The sequence below is a fragment of the Dioscorea cayenensis genome, chromosome 8 (assembly GCF_009730915.1).
Source record: "Dioscorea cayenensis subsp. rotundata cultivar TDr96_F1 chromosome 8, TDr96_F1_v2_PseudoChromosome.rev07_lg8_w22 25.fasta, whole genome shotgun sequence".
In the NCBI taxonomy this organism is placed as follows: Eukaryota; Viridiplantae; Streptophyta; class Magnoliopsida; order Dioscoreales; family Dioscoreaceae; genus Dioscorea; species Dioscorea cayenensis.
In genome coordinates, this window is record NC_052478.1 from 2,259,509 (window position 1) to 2,283,913 (window position 24,405).

The window sequence follows — 24,405 nt, forward strand, 5'->3', positions numbered from 1 at the left end:
CCTTTCAGTTTGTGCTTGTGTAATTATGTGTATTTATAAATATATATATAGGAATCTAGTTTTCTTTTTGAAAGTCATGAAAGTAATGCTTTACAACGTTCTCTTTTATCCAATACTTTTGAGCTTTGACAATAACATTATTTATTTTAGGAGTTTGATTTGCTAAAAACCACAAAGCATGTATATATTGGGACATAAGAACTTATTAAGCATCATACATCTCTCAATTTTAACATTATCATCTTGGAGATTTTGGATGATAAAACTCCCATCATTTCGCCCGGTCTAAATCCCTGGCTTCTTGGAAACCGGTGGAAAAAATACGAAAAAAAACGAGAGGGAGAAGAAAAAAACAAGTTTTTAATTTAATTATTTAAAATAATTAAATTCTGTATAATTTTTTTTTTATGGATGTCTATGTCATGTTTACTTGAGAAATAAGATTTATCCTCAAAAGGAAGATATTTATGCATTAAACTTGGTAAATTAGTTGAATTTTTTTAATTTAAGAAAATTATGCTCAAAAAGGGGAGTTTTATTTATCTAAAAAAATGATAAATAAATGAAATGTGATGAGGAAATTATGAGTTAAAAGCTTTTCAAGGGGTAATTCATACTGAAAATAGTCCCATTAGAAAAAAAAAATATACAAAATTTTATCAATAAATTATTTTTCCTAATTTCATGATTAATTTAGTAAAACAAGGAATAAATAAGTGAATAAGTGAATATATATACAGGAGATGAAAATAAAATTCAAAACCTTTACATTTAAGAATACTATTTTAATCCGAATCTATCTAAATGATTTTGTTTTATTTTATTTTATTTTATTTTACTACATGATTTTATAGTGAATTGTTAAATCTTTGCAACAATATATATATATATATATATATATATATATATATATATATATATATATGTATATGTTTGTATACCAATTTAATAGCCATGTGATTATTATAATTTTATTCCATAAAAAAAACAGAGCATATATTCCCCATCTCCTTCACTGACCTCTCTTTTCTTTGATTCTTCAAGTAAAAAAATAAACACTTTTGTTTTATGGGTTTCTGATTCTAGAGCTATGACTTTTTTAGTCTTGAGATTTAAGACACTCTAAAAAGCTTCTAATTTTTGGATTCATTTTTCACTTTAAACTGCAACCATATATTAACATCTAATATTACATGTAAAAAAACCTAGTTAAACATTTTCCAAACAACCCAATAAATAATACGTCAGTTGTAAAAAACCAAATATAAAGATTTTAAGAAAATGACAATAATAATAATAATAATAATAATAATAATAAAAACCATGCACCACCTTTGGTCCACCATGATCTAATAAAAAAGCAAAAAGATATAAGATCAAGTATATATAGCATATATCATGGAAGAAGAACCTTAACTTTATTTCACATTAATCAACACTATTATTCCAATATTCCTCCATAAACTAATACATTAATTATCCCCTCATCACTAACCACATTAAAAATTAAATTGAACATACCTTCTAAAACACACACGCACACACACACAAGCTTAATTTCCCTCTTGTTGATGAACTAATAAAATCTTATTATAAACATCCAAACCAAAGATAAGATCCAACACATTAATCCTGCAAGAATAACAAAAATAAATTCAGAAAATACAAAAACAAAATCAAGATATAAACATATATAAAAAAACAGTGATTAATATATAATTCTGATCACCTGTCCAAGAAGAAGGAGAAGAGAAGATAACTGCATGACTCCAAGAAGGGAAGTGACAATTGGTAGTTGTATTCATATCACCATTACAGTTACAAGAAAACCGATAAGACGACGAAGACGATGAAGAAGAAGACGAAGAAGAAGAATCTCCGGTAATAGTAAAACCACAAACACCACCACTTTGCTCACAAGAATCACATGAAGAAGGATAAGCATCATCAACACTGAACTTATACTTGAGAACAATACCATACTTCCAAATTACTGGATTAGTCTCATCACCATTGAAGCTATAAACTGCTGTGTATGAATTACAATTCATAGACTTAAGGTTCATTTGAAAAGCAGGGCCAAGAGTGACAGGAGTGTAAACACAGCAGGAAGAAGGTGAGGAGGATGACAAAGAAGGACAAGATGAAAGTAAGGTGCAAATGGGAGAGTTGTCACAGAGAGTAGTGGTGGTGGTGATGATGGAGGAGGAGGAAGAGCAGGAGAGAAGGGCAAAGAAGGAAAAGTCAGAGAAGGAGAAGGGTGCATTGGAGTTGAGGGAGAAGCCAGGGGAGGAGCAGGAGGTGGAGCATGTGGACATTGAAGGGTCTTGGATAAAAAGAAGGTGGTTGGTGTAGTCAATGGAGGTGATAGGGTAGGTGCCTGAAAAGGTGGTGAAGAGAAGGGATTGTTGAGAAGGGTTGCAGGTGATGTGAGGGTTGAAGGAAGGGTGACCGCAGCCGGGGCCGGAGCCGAAAGGGAAGTGGAGAGGGAGAGGGCCACAGAAAGGTTTGCAGGATTGAGAGGAAGATGGAGATGGGATATTAATGAGAGTGATGAAGAAGAAGAAGAGAAGGAGAATGATGGTGGTGTTCTTCATGGTTGTGTTTAGGGTTTAGGACAGTGAGAGGTCGAATGGAGTATGGTGGGAAATGTGAAGGAAGTTAGGTAAGTTTGTTTATGAGGGTATTTTTGGAAAATCAATGAAAAGATGGTCAACTTTGTGGTCTTTCATTTTTTTGGTTTTTATGTTATTTATTTTAACACATTATTTTTAAAAATATTTATTTTACACTAGACAATTATAAGTCAGTGTTTGGACTTGCTTTGGAAAATTATGCTAAATGAATTAAATGCATTTAATAAAATAAAACTTTAATTTTTTTTTTTTTTTGTTAAGATAAAGAAAAAACTTGTTTGCAAGCTTATATATATTGCATAAGTATGTTAATAATAATAATTATTATTATTATTAAAAAAAGAAAGAAAGAAAGAAAGAAAGAGTGAAAGCATGGAAAGCACCTTTATTTTGAGAGAATGCTAGCTTTAATTCAAGGAACCCTATCAACAACAAAAGGTGAAAGTAATACAACTGTATGTGCTTGTTGGATACTTCAACATGCATCTCTCTTTTAAATATATGCTATTTTTTTCCATTCATTCGTCTTCCACACATATTCATCCATCTCTCTTTCTTTCTCTCTCTCAAAAGGATAACCAAATTAAAGGTACTTCATAAAGCTCTCTTCATCTTTTGTCAAGGGATAATCTTTGAATGTGTGTATTTGTTTGGATGTAAGAGAGAACCTTTCAAACTCTTCATATTTAGACTGCCTCTTCATAAATTAATTATCAAGCATTCAAGCTTAAATTCTCCGGCAATCACCGCCTTTCGCCGGACCTATACTCGTCCCGGACGCCGACCTGACTTCCCTTCTCTCCTGTATATATATATATATATATGCAAACTTTTAATTATATATATTGCAATGTTACTCCATATATATATTTTGCATTACACCATATCTTATATCTTATAGCATAATTAGATAGATCAAACAAAAAAAAATATGCATAAAAATTTACTTGAAATCAGTAAAGTAAAAAACAAAGATGAATGATGAGGAAAAAAAATGTCACTAATTAAGATCACAACTCTTGTGTCATTTGCATTATATTTTCTAGTGTAGACAGATATAAAATTCATGCAAACCATTAATTATATACATATATATACACACACACATATATAAGAGAAAAAGATAAAGAAAGCAGTATATACCTGTTGTGAATGGGATCAGGACCATTAGGAACTCCTCTCTTGCTATCAAGAAAAACACTTGAATGCATAGCATGAAGCTTCATTAATCTTTCTCCTCCAATCTCTACACTCTCAATATTGATTGCAAAAACTAACAAGAAGCAAATGCAACAAAACAAGCATTTCATTGCAAGTGTGATCCTCCAAGACCTCTTTCTCATCATCACCATCATCATCATCATCACCATCTATCCTCTTGGGTCTCTCTATAACAATTATACATAGATATATAAATGAAAGAAGCATTGCTTTAGCTAGTGATATATTTATATATATATGTATATCTTTTTTCTTTATCTTTAGAGTTGGAAGTCATTGTAGTTCACTTTTACAGGGTATTGATATAGAGCTCTTTGCTTTGGTTGTGCATTTTCATGCACGAACTTTGGCCCCATGAGGAACAACTTAAGTTAAAACCTTAACATATATATATATATATGTCTATATAAAGTTAATTATGAGTAGTGGGGGGTTTGCTTAGGTTTTACAGTACTCTTATCTTTGAATCTTCATTTCATTTGTGAGCTCAAAAGGTGAGAAGTTTTGTCTCTTGGGAGTGAGTGTCTGTTTCCTTTCTTTAAGCCTTTGCTTTTGTATAGGATTTTGGGAACACTTGGGAACCACCTTACTAGTTCTAAAGTTCTTCCTTCTTCTCTCTGTATATATATATATATATATATATATATTTCTCATTATATAAATATATATAATAAATCATTCTTTTTATAATCACAAAAGGTGGTAAAAAAATATATGGCAAGAGAAATACTTTGGAAAATTAGATAAAATCAAACAAGTTAAGAAGAAAATTCAAGTTTATTGGAAATTATATATTATCTCTATTACAATCTGATTTTGGGTGCTGCTACTTAGTTTTTTTTCTCTCCTTGTGGTATTATTTGTAGTTATGTTTATCCACTTCTAATATATGAGTTTTATTTCCTTCCTTCCTCTCAAGTTTATTTTTAATTTAAAAGTTTGTTCATGCCATTTGATCGCAATTTTATTTTCAGCTCAATCTCTGTGTAATGTAGTCATAGTTTATTTGTTTTAATCTTGTCTCTTTGTTCTATATTATGTTGTCTTTTCTTTTAATAAAGTGTAGTTTTATTTATTTTTATAAAACATAAAATAAAAATACTCGATCATAATGTGACTGCTTAAACATAGTTTATTATAACATGTTATTATATATAATGAATAACTAGGATTTAAATTCATATTAGTTGTCATGGGGTTTTATTTTGAAAGAATCAAATAAATGAAGAGAAAGTTTAGCAAAGCAGATCCTTTGTATGTAAAATAGAATAAAAGAAAAGAGTTCTTAGATGTACAGTAAGTGCACGAGGATAGTTTAGCAAAGCAGATCCTTTGTATTTATTTATTTATTTGTTATTTTTTTTACATCGAATTAAAAAGGGCTTTTTGATAAATTAGCTCCATTAATTTATATATTTAGCTAAATGGCCCTAGGATCATCACATCACCCACATGGGTGATGTGATGTGCTAACTGGGCACTGAGTCAGCGTTGACTGGGCTGCGTGACATTTTTAAATAAAAAATCATGATTTTTTGCATTTTAACCTCTGAATTGTTTTATAATCAATAAGTTGACTTATTTTTGATTTTTTTAATCAAATTTTTTTAAAAAAATTTATTAGTGTTTTAAAATTTATTAAACTTTTAAATAACTTTTTTAAAAAATATATAAATTGGTCATGATTTACTTAAATTTGTGTTGGTCATGATTTCATGATTTAATTAAAAAATAAATTTGTGTTATAATATTCAAATATATTCTTTAAAATTAATTTTTTAATAAATTAAAAAATTACATAATTTTTTTAAATAAATTTTGGGTTAAATAATCAAAGGGAAAAGATAATTTGTTAATTATAAAACAAATAAGGGATTTAAATTAAAAAAACAAACTTATATATTTTTTAAAATTTTATTTAAAATTTTAATAAATTTTAAAACACTAATAAATTTTTTAAGAAAAAATCAGTTAAAAAACCCAAGAATAAGTCAACTTATTAATTATAAAACAATTCAGAAGTTAAAATACAAAAAATCATGATTTTTTATTTAAAAATACCACGTCAGCAGGCCAATCAGTGCTGACTCAGCTCCCAGTCAACACATCACATGTGGGTGATGTGATGGCCCTGCGGCTATTTAGTTAAATTTATAAATTAATGGAATCAGGTGCTTGTAAACAAAAATCAAAACTAACTCAGCTCAATGTTGAAAAGATCCAAAGTAACTATGGTTTGTGATAAAAGTAAATGTCCAAATTAAGATAATTAATAATCGTAGTTAATTAATCATTACATTATTTTTTTTAATCATTAGTCCAAAATTATTTGTCACCTATCCTTCTTCTTCTTATATCAAGAAATCAATGAGATCATATAATTCAAGTGATATTAAAATAAAATTATTCTTTTTATAACTATTTGTAAAAAAATTATTATTATTTGGGTACCCAAATGTTTGGTAGGTTTAACAGTATGGCCCCACTATTTAAAATTTTAGTGTGAGACATTCAAAAGTCTTGAGTTCAAATAATACTTGGTACAACGTGGTGATAATAAATCTCCCGTTGTAGGTTTGTGTTTGCAACCTAAACTCAATATTACTAGGTGAAAGCACAGGGGTTGAATGCTCTGTTCCCGAGCGGTCCGCAAGCCCCAAACAATATTTGTGGCATTTATAAAAAAAAAACTTTGGAAGTTCATTAAATTAACATCCTATTTTTGTATATAAACTAAAATTTTCAAACGAGTTGTCATTAATTATTTATATAATTATTCATTTGAAATCACATAATTAATGTCATGCACCAACCACCAAAAAAGCTTTCAATTATTTCTTTAAAAATTACACATGGCGTACCATAACATAAATTTACCATCATATTAATATTTACTAGGATGTATATCACATGCATGATTGATAAAAAGTCACAAACTATCAAATTAAATAATTCAAATATATGTATTTGTAAGGACTGAAATAAATATTTTATAATTAAAAAAAGTTAAGTAATAATTAATGACATATACTTGATGGACCAGCAATGGCTTTTAACACTCACTTTAACACAACATTAACCCTAAAGCCATGCATTCATAACAAGAAAGTTTGTGCAAGTATATTACTGTATATATATATGAGTGTAAATACACTGTAAACTCCAGAGAATCTCAGCCGTCCTTTTAAAAATCCAAGTAAAATCAGAATCATATTTACAGTGCCAAACTGTACATTATATCATCTCTTTAAGAATTTCACAGTGGGTGAATTTTGACCATCTTTTCATGGCGCATGCTTTCTGTCTTGCTTTGTGTGTTATTTCAAAATTTTCTCTATAATATACTAATAACTAATTATATGTTAGTATATTTAAATCATCATAAATGAAAAGTAAATAACTTTATATTATTAAATATAGATGTATATATATATTTATGAATCATTTATTGGTTTACAGTGACCATGTGGTAATAATATGAACTGTGACAGCGTCTCTTCACCCTCATGAGTTAATAAAATTGACAGTGTAAGTCAGGGGGCATTTATGTTTGGATTGGGTAGTTGGATTGCAATCTGACTAGTCATGACACCATCCTTTTCTCTGAGTTAGTTAATTAATCACCTCTTGATTAATTATAACATATTTCCTCTTCTCTATGTATAAGCTTTCACTCCTACTGATTAATTGTAATGTGTGTTCTGAAGATAAAAATGTTTTTTTTTTCTCTTGTTTGGATAGTGAGAAATGTCAACAAAGGTCATTTTTTTATTTATCTGTTTTCACCACAAGTAAATTACATGACAACTTATATTCATCGTATTTTTTAACTTATATAAATGATTATGTATTATATATATATATATTATAATTTTAATGAAAGCAGTGGTTTATCTAATTTTTAAAAAATTATTAATAGTTACTCACTATATTCTTTTTTATTTGTCACAAATCTATGTTCCTTTTTATCTACTATTAAGAAACATTTATTATATTTTTACCAAAATTACCTTTAAAACTATATTCAACTCTTCTGTTGGAATTAATTAATATGAGAGATAAATGTGAAGATGTAAATTATAACTAATTAAATTTTTTTGTACGTGATATTCGGTTAACCACTATTGATAAAAAGGAACGAAAGGAGTATTACGAAAACCATGAATATGTGATCCTACATAAATAATTATGAAGTTGAAAACATCTTTAACAGAAAATATATAGAAAAAAGATACAATTTATATTTATAAAATAAATAATAAATTTTTAAATGGACAAACTACAAATATGTATTAAAATCAAGAATAATACATAACGAGAACTTAAAATTAGGATCACTTGATCTTTAACTATATGAGGATGAATAAGGATGGGAAGTCCTGTTATATATAGAGAGAGATAGATATATCCATGAACAATAATTTTTTCCTCATAACCTTCTTGTTAAATTGGACATATGATTATCATTAAAAAAAAAATCCACTTAGAATCTCTCCAAATTATGTTAAATCTCTTTATAAAAAAAAACATATACATAAGCAACTAACTACTTTTTAATATTAAATATATCCATTAAATGCATATTTCTAACTCAAGAACACAAAACTGAATTACTGAGATTGTTTGTGACTTGTGAGAGGGATATATACACACACACACACACACACAGAGAGAGAGAGAGAGAGAGAGACATAGATAAATAAAAAAGAGCAAACATGCAAGCCATAGAGCCACCAAAGAGTATTAAATGAGGTTCTTTTTCAGAGTCCAAGGAGTAGTACAACCAGTCTTTACTTCAAGACTGAGTCACCATCATAAAGTCTATGGTTCGGACCATCAGACTCATCAAAGCTCTTATTTACTTACTTCATCTTCCACCACCATCCTCCACCCTCTATATATACCTCTCCTAATCCTTCATATTCTTCAACTCACCTTCAACACCTAAAAATTCAAAGGCATTATATATATATATAACTTAAATATATTTAGAGAGAAAGATGGTTAAGACTTGTGTGCTTGTTTGCATTGTGCTAGCAATTGCACTAGCTCATGATCATGCATTGGCAAGACCAACTCCTGAACATGTTCAGGAGATGAACACCAAGAATCCGGTGGCCGCCGGCGCTGGAGTCGGAGATAAGAAGAACTTTGTTTTTGGAGGTGTAGGTGCCGGTGTTGGTGGTGGAGTTGGTGTTGTTGGCTTTCCGGTGTTTGGTGGCGTTGGTGGTCTTGGTGGTGTTGGTGGCGTTGGAGGTGTTGGCGGTTTAGGTGGTGTCGGAGGACTTGGAGGTGCCGGAGGACTTGGTGGTGTTGGTGGTGGCGTTGGAGGACTTGGTGGTGTTGGTGGTGGCGTTGGTGGTGGTGCTGGTGGTGGTGTTGGTGGTGGTGGTATTCTTCCGTGAAGGCTGGATATATTAGGGTTTGTTTTACGTGTGTTTCATGCATGCATGCACGGAAGGGTACGTAGGAAGTTTGGGAGGAGTGGTGAAGTGTGGTCCTTTGTTTGTTTGTTTGTTTGTTAATTTTATTTAAGGGTTTGAGTTTTAGGGTAATGTTTGTGGGGAGAATAAAGAGGAGTACTCCTTAAAGTGTTAATTAGTTTTTGTGATGTGAATTAGGGTTTGTGTTCATTATGATGTTTCGTTTTGTTTTAATTAAAGTTGGTGGTTTATTGACTGTTGCTTGATGATGCAATGGCTTTTTCTCCTTTTCTGTTTGGTTGTTAAAATGAAATATTTTTTTATGAATATATATATATATATTATATATGCGAAAAGTGAGAAAAAAAAAGTTGTAAAACAATCCAGAGATACACATTAAATAAACTAACTAAAGAATGAAAGGTAGGTGAACACATATGCATGCAAATAATTTAATGTTTTCATTAATATAATTAATGCTATCTGAGATATTTATAAACATATATGTATAAGAAACAATGGAGTTTATCATGACCACCACCTTTTCTTATGAGAACTCTGCAGTTATAAGTGAAGATGGGTAGCATGATAGCACCCATAAAAGCAGGCATATATATATATATATATATATATATATATAAACCAACATAAGAAATATTTATCAAAGATATGGTCAAACCAATCATCCTTGCAAGCTTGAAATTAAACATGCTGTATTTATCATAAACATCAAAAGAAAAAAAAGGGTTGTGTCTTCAGTAAGGCAACAGCTTTTGATTGAAAACTTGTCAGTCTTGGGAATTAAATGGGGTCATTCAGTCATTGATTGGTGCTTTGGTGTGCTTTTTCAAACATGTGTATTAGATAATGTTTTTCAATGTTTTTCATGCTAATAATAACTTCTCTGTGGACCATCTGACTTCCAGTTTTACTATCCTTTTTATTAGGGGTTTTTTTTTTTATGCTTCCTCCTCAAAATAAAATAAAATAATAAAATAAATTAATAAAGAAAAATATTGTTTATATATCTTTGGAAAAATGATATTTATTTATATATCTATACAACTTACTCTTATTTACTTATATACCTTTTTACCAAAAAAAAAGTCAACTAAAATTTATGAAAATTCACCCTCTTCTTTTTATCCATTTTGAAAAATAAAAATAAATAAAACAAAAATGATCAATACATATTTTCATAAAATTTTTGAATTGATTTTTAACCCATGAGAATATATAATTAAACAAATAAACTATTTTGTATAAATATATAAGTAAATATAATTTTTATGGAGTATATTAGTAATTATTCACTTTAATTTATAAAAGATACATATTTATACAGCAACCACGACAATAGCATAGATGTAAGACATTTGACTTTAGTATAGTAGGTCAAGGGTCAATCCCTCCTTCTCCCAATTAATGCATGGTTAAGGTATAAAAAAAATTGCATAGAATAACTTATCTGCATTGAAAAAAAATATTTGTGCAGCGTAAGACAATAATTAATGATAATAAAAATTTTGTAACTATTTTTAAATTGCATAAATAATTTTTTTTAATTATAAAATACAAAATTTCTCCCTAAATTTAGATTTTCAAAAAACACTTGGTGAGTAAATAGACAAAAAAAAAAGATAATAAATTTTCATTATTTAAAAAATATAGTGACCACTTGATCCAAATTATACAAATTTTTTTAACAATTAAACTGTCATTGATAACGTAATTTTCTAAATTAATTATAGATATTAAAATATCATTTCACCCTCTTATATATGGTTATGTGGTTAATTTAACTGTTATATCATAATGCAATTAAATAAAAATTAGGGGAATGGGAATGAAAAAAATATCATATTTGAATAATGACAAAAGTGACAGTCATTCCAAATTATATATATATATATATTTATCTTCAGTTCATATATCGAACGAAAAGCTCTTATGGTGCTTAAGACATTTCCTACAATATAGTAAATAATTAACAATAGTTGAACTTGCATGTCTCTGTATTTCTCAATGCTTGTTAACAAAAAGAGATACACAAGCAAATATTAATGTTTTTTGAAGGGATAAAAATGTAAATGCAGTTTTTACCAAGAGTTATACACATTGAGGCTTTTCTGAGGCATATATATATACACACACATGCAAAAATCCCATAAAAATTTATATTGATTTAATTATGTGTAATTTTTTTATTCATGTAACATGATGGTGGTGTGCACAGGGGAACAATACAGGTTGTCTATGCCCTTTATTATGTCGATAAGGGGATTGGGTTGTAAGTTTGCACCCGCTATATTTATTTTATTTTGAACCATTTTGAATATGGACAATAAATATCCCGTAATATATATATATATATATATATTTTGCAATGGCAGCATCACTAGCTCTTTTGCACTACCAATAAATTTTAACCAATTCCTTTGTTTAAATATAAATTTAAATATTATACATTAAAATTTGACTTTTAAAAATGTATGTAGCATACCTCAAATAGTTGAAAATAACCCTTGTTGTTATAATATTATAAATTCAAATTCATAAAAAAAAATAAAAAATGAAAAATAATTCGTAAACATTTAAAACCTTCATGAAGAAATCATCCCTTTCATCCACCTACAATTGCCATTTATAATAATAATAAAATTTATTATTTATACATTTTTAATTCCTATATTTAAATATATATTTTATAATTACAATTATATTGTAAATATCGATTCATTTATATGGTTTCTAAATAAATAAATAAATAAATAAATATAAATTAAATAAATAAATAAATAATTAATTATTTTTTTTTTTTTAAAAAAAAACATAGAAGACATGCCCTAATCTCAAACGCTTCATTCTGATTTCCCATATCCGTTTTCAAGGGTTTTAATAGTTTCATCGTTCTCTCTCTCCATTCGCTGCGCCTCCTTCTCCTATCTAGGGTTTATCAATCCCAAAACCCTAACCCTAATCCTCGAGAAGACTGCTCGTCGATCTTGGGGAACTATGGATAGGTATCACAGAGTGGAGAAGCCGCGGCCTGAGTCCGCGATCAACGAGAACGAGATCCGGATCACCACCCAGGGCCTCATTCGGAACTATCTCACCTACGCCTCCAGCCTTCTTCAGGTATACCTCCCTTCCTCTTTCTATCTGCAATCTTGTTATTTGGTTGTGATTCGATTCGTTTTTGTTTGGGAAGTAAAAATGCGTTCTTGATTCACTTATTGGTGTGGCTAGGGTTTTCGTGCTCGGTTGTCTGTTGATCAGAGTTTTTGGAATGTGTAGTGGAAATCTCGGGGATCATGTTGAGAAAGCAGGATGAAATTGTGGTTTTCTTATTGTTTTTTTTTTCTCCTGTTTGTTTTGGTGAGTTTTATGAAAGGATTGATGCTTATTGTTCTGTTTAGATTTTTTTCGGGCTTTCTTTTTAATGATTATAGTTGCTTTTGGAATTTTTGATGGATCATAGATTGAAATGTGGACATTGCCTTTGGGAAAGGTTTTTCAATTTTTGGTAGCTAATTTAATTTTGATACTTTTGAAGTTTAATGGGGATATTTTGTGTTTCAAACGTTTACAGCCAATATCTTCTAAGCACCATTTTTTGATAGAAGCTTTCTTTGTGCATGCCCTTGAGTTGAGTGCTTCAAACCTGCAAGCTGTATTTTGCTGCATTTGTTTTCACAGAGCAAATGATTTTTTTAATGTTTATCTTCTGTTCCTTGGTCATCCTGCTAGGGCCTGTGTATTTACCAGATGACCGTATTCATCGTTTCACCATTAGACATTGATTTATGCAGCAGAACCTTGTGCATCCAGATTTTCTGAGGATTTTTGTAATAGTGAAAGAATTCCGCAAGCACCATTTATAATTTTCATACCAGTTTATACTCTGTTCAATTGCTACAACTTTCGAACAAGAATCATTGTGTGCTTTTACTATTTATGATTTGAGGTTGATTACTCAAGCCGTCTGTTTAAAGGGTTTGTTCTATTATGTCTTTCACAAAATTGTCTTCATCGTCACAGGTCAAAGTTTCCATTACGGACAAACTTCTTTTCTTCTATTGGCGTTCATATAAATTTGAGCGTATATGGTGTGGAATGAAATCTGTGTTTTTGGCGGATATTCTTTTTGTTATCTTGATAATATTGTTTCTACTTTAAGATTTAGCAGTATCTAGTACAAAAATGTTGCCACTACCATATGTGATTTTGATTTCATTTCTGTTTACCATGAAAAGTACAACTTTTTGTTTTCAATTTAGCTATGGATGTTTCATGCAATGATATTGTAAGGACTCTTGTCTAACAAATTGAGTTCTTTATCACATCTTTTTCAGAAGGCTCTTCCATGACTTCTCTGAAAGGTGCTTTTGTTGGAAACCCAGCAAAACGGCCCCTTCAAATATCATTTATTAATGAACGATCTTTAGTATACCTAGTTTAGATGAAATCAACCAAACTCTCCTAGAGCAATGAAAAGTTAAACCGTTTTGTTTGTCAATGACCTCTACTCACTGACTCAAGGATAAGTTAGTGTCAGTTCTCATTCTTGATCAATTCTTTTTAGCATGAGTCAGGTTGCATGGTTATACACCATGCTTTTCTCATCAATTTGAGAGTGTTTTTGGATGTTTTTCATCCGGAAAAATGTTAGGCTATTTTTTTTTCAAAATTTTTGTATAATACGCTTCAGTCTTGTGCAAATTAGGATGGGATTGACTTTTGCAGAGGTTGTTTGCCCATATCAATTTGCGTTATTATGACTTTGTGGTGGAATTGGATTATGGATAATGATTTATCTGATAACAATTATAACTTGGACACTGTTTGTTCTTTTTTGAGCATTTTCCAGATGACACGTGTGAACATATGATATTCTTTGTTGGGGATTACATTTATAAGTTGAATGTTGCCTATTTTTTCTTTCTGTATTTATGGTGATATTTTGTGTGACTTCAGGAAAAACGGACTGGGGAGATAGTTTTGAAGGCAATGGGTCAGGCAATTAGTAAAACTGTGGCTATTGCAGAAATTCTGAAGGTTGTTTAATATAATATAATTTATTTATTTTAAACTCTTTTTTTTTAATAATTTATACTTTTGCTTTTGCTTAACAATATGATTTTAGTGGAGCCTCTCTTCTCATTTGTTTTGGATGCAGAAAAGGATACCTGGGTTGCATCAAGATACCACTATTAGCTCGGTTAGCATTACAGATGTGTGGGAACCTATTGAGGAGGGTCTAGTACCGTTAAGTCTCTTCACCTTGCTTTGTTTCAAGATTCTGCAACTATCGGGTTATTGAATTAACTTTTGCTTATATTTTTTGCTTGCAGTTTGGAGATGACGCGTCATGTTTCAATGATTTCAATAACTCTGTCTACAAGAGAGTTGAACAAGAACTCCCCCGGGTAATTAGTTTGATAGACTGCAATCTTTGCGCCAATTGTGTATGAGGAGTGTTTTGCCAAAGAAGGCTGGGGCCCGAGGTTCAGCCTTTGTAAATGAAGTAGGTTTATTTGCGATGTTCATTAATTTCACAATTCTGCAGGTATCAAGCTCCACTATATGCAGAACAACCAAGGCTACAATCTAAGCAACAGCAGCTGCCACCACCGCAGCAGCAGCAACAACATCAAATTAAACAGCCTCAAGGTGAAATTGAAGGTATTACCTCGTTGTCTTGCTGGTTTCCTTCTACTTGGAACTGTGCATAACTGTTTTGTGTTATGTGATAAAGAGGCTTATGGGCGAGGACGTGGTCGGGGAAGAGGAAGAGGAAGAGGTTGGGGAAGAGGTGGTTATGGCGGATATGGTGGCTATGGTAATAACCAAGGAGGGTACAACAACAATCAAGGGGGATATGGCAACAATCAAGGTCGGTACAACCAGGGTGGATATGGCTATAACCAAGGTGGATACGGCAATAACCAAGGCGGTTATGGAAACCAAGGTGGGTATGGCCGTAACCAAGGTGGGTATGGTCGCAATCAAGGTGGATATGGTTACAATCAAGGTAATCTACTGCCTATCATAGTAATTTGGTTTAAACAGGTTCCTAACTAAAGCTATCCGTTTGATGTAGTGCTAATATTAGCTAATCTTAGTCATTAGATACAACCTTATTGAATTACTAGAAGTAATGCTACTTAATGGAAGTGTTGCAAAATATAAGGTTCCTGTTCTTACAGGTTCATTACTTGAATAAGGAGAAACAACTAGTTCTGTGATAATATTCTGAAAATATGGAACAAAACAACTTTTGGTATTGTATTATAAGTTAGCAGGAAATTGGTTACTTTGTTTGTCCTATCTTTGGGGTTTGAGCTGAACATTGAATTTATGTTTTCCCTTGCAGAAAATGGTGGATGGAACTCAAATTGGGGTCAAGGCGGAGGTCGAGACAGAGGTGGTTACTGGTTATCGTGGTAAGTTTCAAATAATTATTCTGTGAAGCATTGCCTTGAGTTTAAATTTGTTTCATAATGTTTTGCATTCTTAGTGATCCTATGGCAAGGGAGCTACCTACATTTGTGTGAGCCATGCAATTTACTAAAAATCTTGTTGAGTTGCGAGACATGTCCTTATCATGGTATCTTGGTCAACTGAATTTTTGACAAAGCCATCTTCGGGCATTAATTTTCTCATTTTGAATACTCATACTGATAGTGGAAGTAAAGCAAGTAAATCCAGTAGTCAAAAAATTTCTGCTTTATGAAGCAGTTGCATGTTCACAAGCAGGAATTTCATAGTCTCAAGTAAAATCCAGAAGGTCTGAGCTGAATGATGTGAACAATAAATAGCATTTGCTGGATGATGGTTTCAAAACTAACCATTCATCTTGCAATCCTGTGTCATGTTTCAATACCTTGATAGTGCTTCATTTTAGTTCTGGTTGCATGAACAATTGATTCAAATTTGTAAATTGTTCTGTTAATTGTAACCCTGATTTGTTGTATACAAAAAAACAGGTGCAGGATATGAGAGGGGAAGAGGGGGTGGTGGCAGAGGCTATGTTCGTGGCAGAGGGAGGATGGGTGGCCGTGGGCGGGGAAACTAGGCCGATGTGGTATGGTGGTGGGAGCAAGCTCTTTTATCTTAATGCATGCTTGGTTTATGCTAAGGTGAGACGAAGAAAAGGATCTAAGGTTATGGGTATGTTTTGTGATGTGAGGTTGCTATTATGTCTGTTAGCTTGGGCTTGGTATGCAAAGTGGTTCTGTGTTATTTTATATTGATAAGTGAATCAGGTTGGCCGGTCTAGTTTGAATTTTGTTCGGGTTTTTTTCTCATGGTTGTTGGAAAAAGAACAAGGAGCATGCTTGTTATTCCTTGCTCTTGTTGAAACAAGACTCCCACCAGTGTATTTATGACTTCATTTTTCATAGTGTATACACCAGTGGTAGCTCTTTTTCTCGTTTAAATTCATGATATTTTTCAGGTGATGGATTATGATCTTCTTGCTGGTATTCATTTGCATTTGCCCAGTGAATGCTTTACTTTTTATATTGTGTCTGTTTGCAGATGTAGTTGTTTTAGAAGTGGAGGCATTGTATGAGTGAACATAAATATCGTATCTAGGTTGTTTTTATTTTAAAAAATAAAGCCTAGATGTTTTTATTCAGATAGCGTTGAATAGCAAGGTGAGCTCTGTCCCTTGCAAGGAGGTAAATTTGTTATTTTATTCTATTCTGAATTTAAAACTTAAAAAAAAAAAATTAAAAGATGAGAATGTTTTAAGAAAGAACATTTTAATGGGTTATTCAGAAAATTGAAAGGTTTTCAAGTTTCTTGTTCTTTCTTATCAGATTTGTAAATTTGTTATATCCAAAATGTGTAAATGCTGACTTTCCAGATGAAAGCATCAACATTTTTTTAAAATAAATTACTTATTAAACTAATCGATTAATTATGTCTATATGATACCTTCCCACATATCACTCCATAAACAGGGCATCTTAAACAAACAAAAAAATTTACCAGCATGTCACATTCAAACATCCAATAAAATAAGGGTAAAAAAACAAAAAGGGGGTAAAATGAAGGAAATATTATAAGAATCATGGTGCAGCACGGTTAGAAAAAAAATATGAATTTACTCAAATACCACCCACAAACTAAAATAAAGCTGAAAAAAGACTACATGACAAAATAAGGGGCTGCATATGCATAACAAAAACAAACAAAAACAAATTGCTGAAATGATGGGGGTAATGACACTTATATAAGAGGGGTGTTCAAGGCTATACACGCATGCAAATCAAAATACAAACACAGTCCCATCCAAACTCCCAGCAGAACCCAAAACCTAGAAACTAAAAAAAGCCATACTGAAACGAAACCCTTACAAGAAGGGCAGGGATGATGATGCACATAAGCTCCACAAACAATTTTCACATACTACCACCAAATCATATATAACCCAGCCCTGCATGGTCACATCAAACCAGGACACGGCCGGAGTCATCCATCTAATTAATTATTTGCAATGGAAACCATGGCACACAGACAAGATTATAATCAGAATCAGAGCAATGATAATGCCCAGGACAATCAACTTGATCTTCATGTTCTGTAGCCACATCTTTCTCCTCATCTTGGTTCCTTGCTGTCGGAAATCCTGTGCCTGTAATGTTTACCAAAACATAGATACCAAGAAGAATTAAGAGGTTGGCAAGGTAGACAAGATGTCACCATCTTTGCTGTAGCAATGTGACAAGAAGTAGAATATATAACTGACAAAAACATATGGCCTACATTTAGGTGGGAGTTGGCAAGGCAAGGCAAGTAAATACCTGAGAGCGAAGGTTTTCTGTCTTATCAACCAGGAGCTCGATTTTTTCTCCGCGATCCAAGACCTGAAAGCAACATATTGGTTGTCGTTCACCAAACGCTATGAAACACAATGATAGCATCCTAATACTTGACAAAGGGTGACAGATAAGAAAAAAAGGACTCAAGGTTCAAAACAATCACCTTCTCAATATTTTCCATCATAACTCCTTTAACTTCTGAAACTTGGGCTTTGACTTTGGCAAGTTTGCTAATCTCTTCAGGATGGTCAATGCAATATTGCATGTGTTCTTTCAGTTTTGACCTGATATATTGGGTACATGAGTTAATGTTGCAATATAAGAATTAAGTATGCACACAGAATATTTGCTCAGAGCTATTTCTTTTGCGCAGGTTTACTGAATTCGGAAAGAGATTGATACCCAAACTCTCGGTTGAGGCTGTTCGCTGCAGCAGTTGCAGCTTTTCCTCCTCCGTATCTTTTGTTGAAGTCTTCCTTAATTCTTTCCAAAAAGGCAATCGGGACTTGCCTGCCAGCTGACTCCACTGCAACCACACAATAAGCTGCAAAAATATGGCAAAATAAATCAGTTGTGCAATCAAATCATAAGTGCAACAACTTAATTAGTAGAAGGTGATTTCTCCTACACAAGTATGGTGGCACAACCATCATGTAGAGGCATATGAAATAATTAATCCAATGTGTAAAAGGCCTAATATTGCAATGATCAGTTTAACAATTTTACCAGCATAAAGTGGTTTGTCTTTTAGAGTCAAAACCAAAGCAAAAAAACAACATATATCCATAAAGCAGCATCACTTAATACATTGTCCCCATTTTGAAGACAAGCTGGTAAATTTTCATACATAAGCAATGAGAGCCCCTCCATAATACTAAATCACAACCTTAAATAAAACAACATGGCGAACAAACACAAGAATTAAATAAGCCAGGGACAAGAAGCACAAGATCATTAAAAATTGCAGAGGATATCAGTCGAAAAAGAATTTTCAGTACACAGAATGATGGATTTTCCACAAACCAACCTAACTTTCTAAAACAATATGAAAATCATGGATTTGAATTTCAAATCTGAGAAAGCCTTCAAATTTATGCACCTTGTTGAGTAATTAATTTCATATAAAATTTACAAGCTCTTCTTCATTCATGGACGAGAAACAGAATCAAATGAGAATATAACTTCATGGATTAAATATAAGAACTTCAAAAGCTTTCCATCAACAAACAGTGGTCAATTGATAAGGATTCACTATTTTAGTGAGGAAATAATAAATGATCTCCAAAAGAACAGACACTAAGGGAATCTCTAAACATCCCTTCAAGAAGAATAGATTCAAAACTCATCACCTTCCAATATACTAGAAAGGCCAAACAAAACCAAGATATTTTTTCCCCATTAATACAGTTGATCTCTATATATTCCACAACAAAGAGAAAAGATGTAAAGATCTGAATCGAAAGACGAATCCAAACAATCAATCAAACAATCAGATATCAAATCAACAAAGCATAGACCTCCAAAAACCAGATCCAGATTTCCAATCTTCTCCTCGGCTTCTTCTCCCTTATTCTTTCTCCAATATAAACCCAAATCAACCAAAATAATGCATCAAACCAAACTCAGAAACTCAGATTCACCCATAGATCAATCAAAACAATAAAAAAAAAAAGCACAACAAAATACATGAAAATCAACAAAACCCTAAAACAGATCGGATCGATCGGGGAACTCACTGAAGCCCTCCTCGACGAGGTAGTTAAAGGTGTGACCATCGCAGTTGTAAGTGAACTTGTTGTTGCTCGCGGGGAGTTTCTGGAGGCACTGAGCGGCGATGGCGGTGAAGTTGCCCGTGAATTCCGTGTACTCGGCGAGGATCACGGTTCCACGAGCCACAAAGCTGTAGATCAACGTCTGCTGCCCCATCGCCGGCGCCCAAGCAGTGAAACCCTCGCCCAAACCCTAGATTTCTCGATGGATTGGTAAGAGGGGAAGAAGGCGATCGCGACCAAGGACGCTCCGATGAGAAATAGGAATGGAGGGTTTATATATATTGAAAATGAAGAGGGCTTTCTTGGAATTTAAGTAATTTTTTAGGACTAAATCGGAAACTTGAAGTTTTAGCTTGAAACGGAACCAGTTATCTTTTGGACTAATCTGTATAAATGGGCTTTGTTTTTCACGTAATTACATAATTACGGCTTTAACTAGGTGGAGGATTAAAAAAAAAAAGTGATTTTTTTATCAAATTTAAAAAAAGTTAAAAATTATTATAGATGTATATATATAATACTTTTATTTTGCATTTATATATTTATTTAACATGACTCAGTACCAATATATTATTGGTAAACTAACACACCATGGATATTCACGTACTTTTTTTTAAATACGCCAAATTAGCATAAAGACTAAATTATTAATTATTTTTAAAAATTATATCATTTATTTATTTATTTACTTATTATTATTATTATTATTTGGAGATCCACTTTTGAATTTGATTTACTTGTTAAGGCCAAGGAGTAAAAAGTAATTTTAATTTTTTTTTAAACGAGGTTAATAAGTGAAAACGCTCCAAGATTTAACCCTGAAACCAAACCCCTGACAATCGAGAAATCAAGAAAGCTCGACGACCTCTATCCTCTTCTTCTTCTTCTCTTCTTCTTCTTGGAGACGGGAGAGCACCAGAGGTCAATTGTGCCCTAAAATGGAGGCATTGGAGATGAGAAGAGGGATCTGAGCTGGTTCTGTGAATGGATCCAGTGGCAATGGCGTCTCAGGGCGTAGCGGGGGAGATGTGGCAGTATGGGATGCTTGGAGGGGCGAGGATTGGGGGTCGAGATGTAGCGTCTGTGGGGGATTCCACTGTCACGGAACAGAGCACCGGTGGGGGTGGTGGTGGCCGTAGCCGGAGGAAATGGACGGATATCACCGCCGCGGGGTCGGAAGGTGACTCTTCGAAGCTCGTGTCTTCCAGCAGCGGCAATGAATTGGTATTTTGCTCTTGTTTTTTTTTTTAATGTTTTTTTTGTTTCTTTGTCTGTTTGGTTTGGTTTAGATTGTGATCTGGAATGTTTGGTGTTAGATCTGGGAGAATTTTGAGCCTTTTGGAGCTAGCTTGGTTCGCATTTTTCTAATAGGATTTATTTTTTTTGTTTGTGATCTGAATTGATTGTGTTCTTCTTTTGTTTCTTGGTCTAAAGGAGGTATTTTTCCTTTTTGGTCAGTGAATTCGAGTAGGAGGCAGTGTGGAGGGTCATTATAATTTGTTCCTAGTTGTAGTTTATACTGATTTAGCCACTTTGCTGCCTTATTTGTAACGCTGTAAGAGGTCTGATTTTCAGCTTATGTTCACTGAACATTGAATTTATGTTGGTGATTTGCTGTAACATGGAAAAATCCTGCAAATTGAGGACCCGGGAGCATCGGAACCCACAAAAATTTCAGTAAACATACATGTGTTTCTTTTAGATTAGTGAATTACAAAATATGTTCAGAGTTTTTTACTATGTAGTTCACTAATCTTTTTAAAGCAACGTATTCATGGGATGACAGACCTCATAAAATATTCCAAGAGGGGCTCCTTTCAAAACTTGTCCATTGGAACCTATGAAGTTCGTGCTTATAATTCTTTCTAGCCTTTGAATCTCGTGTGACTTTTAAGTTTTAATTAACAATATTTTGTTTTGTGTGACGAGAAAAACCACTAAAGTAGGATTCTTGATGTCTGGACTCTGGAAGGTTGAGTGAAGAACCAAAAGAGAAGGAAGTGGAAGTCCTGTAGCACTAGTGGTTTACTGAGTCAGCCATAGAGTAAAGGATAGCAGGGAAAGTTGTGCCTCTCAATCATAACCATTTTGTGTAAAAATCTGTTATATTATTTTTTGCCATTGCTTTTATATCCTTCGCTTATAACTAGTCTATATAGCTGTTGCTGTTAAGAAAGTTAACTTGATGCTAATAATTAATTATGAAGTTTGGAGATCAACTTTATGCTTGGAACTCAAATAGATGAATGTCATGGTTGGATAATCATATCAAAATAATAATGTTCTGTGTACACATTAACCTATGCCAGCTTCATTAAACCTTTCCTAGTTCATAAGATCTACGTACTATTGTCGTTGATTTTATGAGCTAATATGCTTGTAAATATTTAAAAATTCACCTTTTTGCGGGACACTTAGTGAGGTTACTTCATAATGAAATTTTGGATATACCTGGATGCATCAGAGGTTTATCTTATCTTCTAAGAAATTAATAAGAAGTTGCTTAGACGGCTATGTCTACATGACTGCTAGCGTTATTTGCAAGTGTCTAAAACACACGTATCATGATTACTAACTTAATATCACATTTTGTTGGTCTTATGTGTTCTTCAATTAAGATTATGGTGTCTACTGTCTAGCTAGCTGTCAGTGGATTTTTTATTTTATTTTTTGAGAAATGTTGACAAGCCATGGATCGAAATCTTGATCTTTGATTTCGGATAGAAATAAAATAACAGTTCTCCTATTGGGGTTGAGCATTATTATTAGTTCAAATTAAGCCAATGGACTGGTTTGCTTGACTTCAATAGCTTTGATTTCCTTTTGATCAGGCTGATTGTGAAGGTAAACGGATAAAGATAATGAAATCCATCGAAGATAATAGCAATTCCAGATCTGAGGCTGAGGCTAGTTCAGGCAATTGCAACAAGTCGGTAGATCAAAATGGTCAACCATCTGAACCATCCAAGCAAGATTACATCCATGTGAGAGCAAGAAGAGGCCAAGCAACTGACAGCCACAGCCTGGCCGAGAGAGTGAGTTTTTTTAAATTAAATTTTTAGTTTTATTGATCCTTTTTGTTCAGAATCACCTCTGGTGTCATGCCATTTATGTGTAAGTTTTTGTTTTCTACCTCTTTATCAACTTTTGCGGGGTTTCAGGTTTGTTTGAATAAGACTCAGATAAATAAAGCCATCAGTGTGTTTTACTAGAGCAACTCTATAGCTCTAATACTCATGTTGACAGGCTAGAAGAGAGAAAATAAGTGAACGGATGAAGATCCTACAAGATCTTGTCCCTGGATGTAACAAGGTATCCTTATTTAGTTATCTCTATAATGCTTGAAGACATTCATGAAAGGGTGTAATCTCAGTAAAAATTTATACATCATGGAAATTTTCCTGCAGGTAATTGGCAAAGCATCAGTACTTGATGAAATTATCAATTACATCCAGGCATTACAGCATCAGGTTGAGGTAGAAATGTTTGCTGCATTGCCTTGTGTCCTTGTTAATAATATTTTCTTTCAATTCTGAACAAAAATCTATTTGATTATTAATAGTTCCTGTCAATGAAGCTGGAAGCTGTAACTTCGCGAGTGAACTCAGGCATGGAAGGCTTTACCCTGAAAGATGTAAGTTGATAGAGTATCAGATCAAGTTTTGTTTGTTCACCACTTCTGCTACCCAGTCCATGAGCCACTAGGGTTACAATTATTGTTAAGTTCATGGATTAACTGGCTAGCAAAATTATTAACAACAATTCATGTTATGATAAATTTAATTTCGTTGATGTTTAGATAAATTTTAATATTTTTCACACTTCACAGTTTGGTGCACAGCCATTTGGTACAGCTCCTAGTTTGGCATTTGGTTCTCAGGCAAGAGAATTTGAGCAGGAACCAACTTCAGAATGGCTTCATATGCAAGTAGGTGGTGCTTTTGAGAGAGTAACATAACTTATGTGAGATCATCCTCTTGAGGACAATAAGGGCACTCACTTAAATGAAGCAGCTCTAATACCGCAGTTTGTTCACCCTCGTATTATCTTAGTTCATGGATTATTTTCAAATGCATTTCTATGTCTAATTTAGACCTATTCTCCATTATTACTATGCACATGTTTGGAAGAGATCACATATTGTGTCCATATTCTAGCATAAGGGAAGATAATTTTTCTTCCCTTTTTCCCTGTTGTATGAGATATTCTGTGCTTCAGATGATGTCTAACATGAATGCTCTGCAAACTATGTTAATGTACTTCATAATTCAACAAAAGAGTTAGCGCTGCTGGAGTACATAGAAATTCTTTTTTGTACCTATTTTAAATTGCCACATGTATTTTTGCCTTAGTGTGTGTTTGCATATATAATAGTCTGGTTTTGTTGGCCCAGGATATTCAAACACCCAACTTTGTGCTGAGACTTGAATTTTGAAGTTCATACAGGCTGAGAAATTTATAAAAGATGTAGATAGTATTTGGTTTGAAGTAAATGAAGATCTTCCAATTTCATTGCTTCAGT

General features: G+C 32.5%; 4 protein-coding genes and 1 pseudogene across 6 annotated transcripts; 3 read left to right on the forward strand and 2 right to left on the reverse strand.

Moving 5' to 3' along the window:
• Positions 1-1,399: 1,399 nt before the first annotated feature.
• LOC120267484 (uncharacterized protein DDB_G0271670-like) lies at positions 1,400-2,628 on the reverse strand. The gene is made up of 2 exons (XM_039275159.1): positions 1,730-2,628; positions 1,400-1,632 (listed from the first exon to the last, which is right to left on the reverse strand). Exons 1-2 carry the CDS (start codon positions 2,595-2,597, stop codon positions 1,577-1,579), a joined length of 924 nt encoding a protein of 307 aa, XP_039131093.1. The 5' UTR covers positions 2,598-2,628; the 3' UTR covers positions 1,400-1,576.
• A 6,145-nt stretch (positions 2,629-8,773) lies between these two features.
• Positions 8,774-9,549, forward strand: LOC120266676 (glycine-rich protein 5-like). Its single transcript, XM_039274313.1, has one exon. It carries the CDS (start codon positions 8,858-8,860, stop codon positions 9,260-9,262), a length of 405 nt encoding a protein of 134 aa, XP_039130247.1. The 5' UTR covers positions 8,774-8,857; the 3' UTR covers positions 9,263-9,549.
• Positions 9,550-12,145: 2,596 nt separating this feature from the next.
• Positions 12,146-16,738, forward strand: LOC120267782 (H/ACA ribonucleoprotein complex subunit GAR1-like). 2 transcript variants are annotated; one of them, XM_039275466.1, is made up of 8 exons: positions 12,146-12,418; positions 14,258-14,338; positions 14,460-14,548; positions 14,635-14,709; positions 14,850-14,965; positions 15,039-15,314; positions 15,657-15,726; positions 16,270-16,738. In XM_039275466.1, the coding sequence occupies exons 1-8, from the start codon at positions 12,296-12,298 to the stop codon at positions 16,280-16,282; spliced, it is 843 nt and encodes a 280-aa protein (XP_039131400.1). In that variant the 5' UTR covers positions 12,146-12,295; the 3' UTR covers positions 16,283-16,738. The 2 variants fall into 2 exon arrangements, with proteins under 2 accessions (XP_039131400.1, XP_039131401.1); XM_039275467.1 differs by having other exon boundaries at positions 15,657-15,710.
• A 636-nt stretch (positions 16,739-17,374) lies between these two features.
• Positions 17,375-20,149, reverse strand: LOC120266923 (annotated as a pseudogene).
• Positions 20,150-20,709: 560 nt separating this feature from the next.
• LOC120266921 (transcription factor BHLH089-like) lies at positions 20,710-24,202 on the forward strand. 2 transcript variants are annotated; one of them, XM_039274577.1, is made up of 6 exons: positions 20,710-21,107; positions 22,715-22,918; positions 23,130-23,195; positions 23,291-23,353; positions 23,446-23,517; positions 23,713-24,202. In XM_039274577.1, exons 1-6 carry the CDS (start codon positions 20,868-20,870, stop codon positions 23,839-23,841), a joined length of 774 nt encoding a protein of 257 aa, XP_039130511.1. In that variant the 5' UTR covers positions 20,710-20,867; the 3' UTR covers positions 23,842-24,202. The 2 variants fall into 2 exon arrangements, with proteins under 2 accessions (XP_039130511.1, XP_039130510.1); XM_039274576.1 differs by having other exon boundaries at positions 20,711-21,107; positions 23,291-23,359.
• The last annotated feature ends 203 nt before the right edge of the window (positions 24,203-24,405 follow it).

What these genes read in the sequence shown, in the direction of transcription:
- LOC120266676 (XM_039274313.1), top strand. Translation starts at nt 8,858, where the DNA reads ATGGTTAAGACTTGTGTGCTTGTTTGCATTGTGCTAGCAATTGCACTA.
- LOC120266921 (XM_039274576.1), top strand. Translation starts at nt 20,868, where the DNA reads ATGGATCCAGTGGCAATGGCGTCTCAGGGCGTAGCGGGGGAGATGTGG. An exon ending in CCAGCAGCGGCAATGAATTG is followed by an intron (nt 21,108 to 22,714) that starts GTATTTTGCTCT and finishes CCTTTTGATCAG; the next exon opens with GCTGATTGTGAAGGTAAACG. An exon ending in CATTACAGCATCAGGTTGAG is followed by an intron (nt 23,360 to 23,445) that starts GTAGAAATGTTT and finishes GATTATTAATAG; the next exon opens with TTCCTGTCAATGAAGCTGGA.
- LOC120267782 (XM_039275467.1), top strand. Translation starts at nt 12,296, where the DNA reads ATGGATAGGTATCACAGAGTGGAGAAGCCGCGGCCTGAGTCCGCGATC. An exon ending in TTGAACAAGAACTCCCCCGG is followed by an intron (nt 14,710 to 14,849) that starts GTAATTAGTTTG and finishes ACAATTCTGCAG; the next exon opens with GTATCAAGCTCCACTATATG. An exon ending in TGGATATGGTTACAATCAAG is followed by an intron (nt 15,315 to 15,656) that starts GTAATCTACTGC and finishes TTTCCCTTGCAG; the next exon opens with AAAATGGTGGATGGAACTCA.
- LOC120267484 (XM_039275159.1), bottom strand. Translation starts at nt 2,597, where the DNA reads ATGAAGAACACCACCATCATTCTCCTTCTCTTCTTCTTCTTCATCACT. An exon ending in TTCTCCTTCTTCTTGGACAG is followed by an intron (nt 1,633 to 1,729) that starts GTGATCAGAATT and finishes TTATTCTTGCAG; the next exon opens with GATTAATGTGTTGGATCTTA.